The following is a 2,703-nucleotide window of genomic DNA, read 5'->3' as shown; positions in this document are numbered from 1 at the left end:
GTTTTTGTTTGTCGATGTCCTCATGGATAACAGCCCTGGAGTCTGCACTTATGTCTTCATAATTGACTTTATGATTACTTCTCTCCCAGTGAAATCCGTTACCAAGGGTGAGCAAAACCTCAGTGCTGAAATATCCTGAAGAAGGTTTCACAGGAGTGAAAATAACTAAGGCCCACATAAACACCACTGTTGATACTCTAGCTCATGATCATGGACTCTGGACAACACAAGATTGCTATGGTCCTTAATTATGTAAGAGTACCCCCACTATCCTTATTTTAAGTGGTATGAAGCATACTAGAACTCAGGAGAGGAACTTTCCTTTATGTACTTTCCTTAAATTTACTCACCCTGACTAAAGAGTGAGATCCCTTGAATTGATGCAGCTTTGGTAGAAAGTCATTCACTGCAGTGTAAGGATTGGAATGGTCACCAGATTCTCTCTCTGCTTCAAAAGGAGGGCTAAATGATTATGATATTTTTGGGGAGTTTCTTGCCTTTTGGGAGGTCTGAGGTCTTCTGCCAGTGATCAGTGGGTGTTCTATAGGAGTAGTTCCACGTGTAGATGTATTTCTGATGTATCTGTGGGGAGGAAGGTGATCTCCGCGTCTTACTCTTAAGCCGTCTTCTCCAGAATCCTATGATATATATATATATATATATATATTTTTTTTTTTTTTTTTTTTGCGGTACGCGGGCCTCTCACCGCCGTGGCCTCTCCTGTTGCGGAGCACAGGCTCCGGACATGCAGGCCCAGTGGCCACGGCCCATTGGCCCAGCCGCTCCGCGGCATGTGGGATCTTCCCGGACCGGGGCATGAACCCGCGTCCCCCGCATCGGTAGGCGGACTCTCAATCACTGCGCCACCAGGGAAGCCCAGGTTAAAATATTTTAAATATATTTATTACTGTTATTACTGTTGTGTTGTGATTCAGACATGGACTTGGCTATCATAATGGCTCAACACTGTCACTGATATTGTATGTACTACTCCTGTTTTAGATAATATGTAATATTCCTAATTTAGATTGTATGTAATACTCTTATTTTAGATACACATAATTTTTAACTATAAATATATTAAGAATAGAAATTCAGAATGTGAGTAAAATTACACGAGAAAATATGCTACTTTCTTACTGACTTCCTTGCAAAAATATGATTCAAATAAAATAACCAAAGAACTTCTTTCACTGCTTAATACAATAACAGTTTCAGAAGCCAGATGATATGTAACCCCAATTCTTGCATCTTCTTGATATAAAAATTCTTTTATATGCAATATCTCATTAAGGTGTAAATAATGTATTTCTACATTTTGGAGAGTATTGATAGCACTAGAATCAAAGCCATAATTTCATTTATTTTGCCTTTTGCCTCTCAGCAGGTTTCTGGCATGGCTGACAGGGGAACAAGCAATCACTCAAAAATGACTGACTTCATTCTTGTAGGCTTCAGCGTCCGCCCAGAGCTCCACATTCTCCTCTTCCTGCTATTTCTGCTTGTCTATGCCACGATCCTTCTAGGGAATGCTGGCATGATGGTCATCATTATGACCAATCCCCGGCTGAACACACCAATGTATTTCTTCCTGGGCAACCTCTCCTTCATTGATCTCTTCTGTTCATCTGTTATTGTACCCAAGGCGATGATCAACTTCTGGTCTGAGAGCAAGTCCATCTCCTTTGCAGGCTGTGTGACCCAGCTCTTTCTCTTTGCCCTCTTCATTGTGACTGAGGGATTTCTCCTGGCAGCCATGGCTTATGACCGCTTCATTGCCATCTGCAGTCCACTCCTCTACTCTGTCCAGATGTCAGCACGTCTCTGTGCTCAGCTGGTGGCTGGCTCCTATTTCTGTGGCTGCATCAGCTCAATTCTTCAGACCTGCATGACGTTTACTTTATCCTTTTGTGCTTCTCGGGCCATTGACCACTTTTACTGTGATACTCGCCCACTTGAGAGACTATCTTGTTCTGACCATCTTCATCCATAAAATGGTTTCTTTCTCCTTATCTGGCATCATTATCTTGCCTACCATCATAGTTATTATTGTTTCTTCTTTGTATATTGTGTCCACAGTTCTAAAGATACCCTCCACTGAGGGACGTAAGAAAGCCTTCTCCACCTGCAGCTCTCACCTGGGAGTCGTGAGTGTACTGTATGGTGCTGCATTTTTTATGTATCTCACTCCTGACAGATATCCTGAGCTGAGTAAAGTGGCCTCATTATGTTACACCCTAGTCACTCCCATGTTGAATCCTTTGATTTACTCTTTGAGAAACAAAGATGTCAAAGAGGCTCTAAACAAACTTTTGGAGAAGAAAAGTACTATTCTGTGATTATTCTTTCTCTTCCACTAATGATGTTGTGGCTGTTTATTTTGTACTCCTGGCCATCAGTGAAATTTATTCTCTCGAGTATCATAAAAATATTATTGAAAGCTTTTTAAGGTAATGTATCCTTCCCATATATTACTTTTTTTTTCCATCTGAGACATTGTCAATCCTAAATGTCCTGGATATTGGAGATGTTCTGGACATTAGAGAAGCATTTTTCAAGGTGAATCTTCACACTGATCTCAAATAACATTTTATTTCATGGAATTGATTTCTATTTATTTTTATGGCATACTGCTGAACACTATTTTTATATATTATTATAGTGTTTAAGCAATTATTTTGTCTGATGTTAGTCTCTGGAATT

The 2,703-nt window shown here is 40.2% G+C and overlaps 1 protein-coding gene across 1 annotated transcript; it reads left to right on the top strand.

Moving 5' to 3' along the window:
• Window positions 1-204: 204 nt before the first annotated feature.
• Window positions 205-2,339, top strand: LOC309812595 (olfactory receptor 9K2-like; the record flags this gene model as incomplete). Its single annotated transcript, XM_082636442.1, is given in 3 exon segments — window positions 205-231; window positions 1,385-1,978; window positions 1,980-2,339. Coding segments are annotated over 3 exon segments (981 nt in total).
• Between the last annotated feature and the right edge of the window lie 364 nt (window positions 2,340-2,703).

This window comes from Mesoplodon mirus (genome assembly GCF_964341445.2).
Source record: "Mesoplodon mirus genome assembly, chromosome: 11".
Lineage (NCBI taxonomy): Eukaryota > Metazoa > Chordata > Mammalia > Artiodactyla > Ziphiidae > Mesoplodon > Mesoplodon mirus.
Note: the sequence above shows the minus strand (reverse complement) of the source record. Positions and strands in the feature narration are given on the sequence as shown.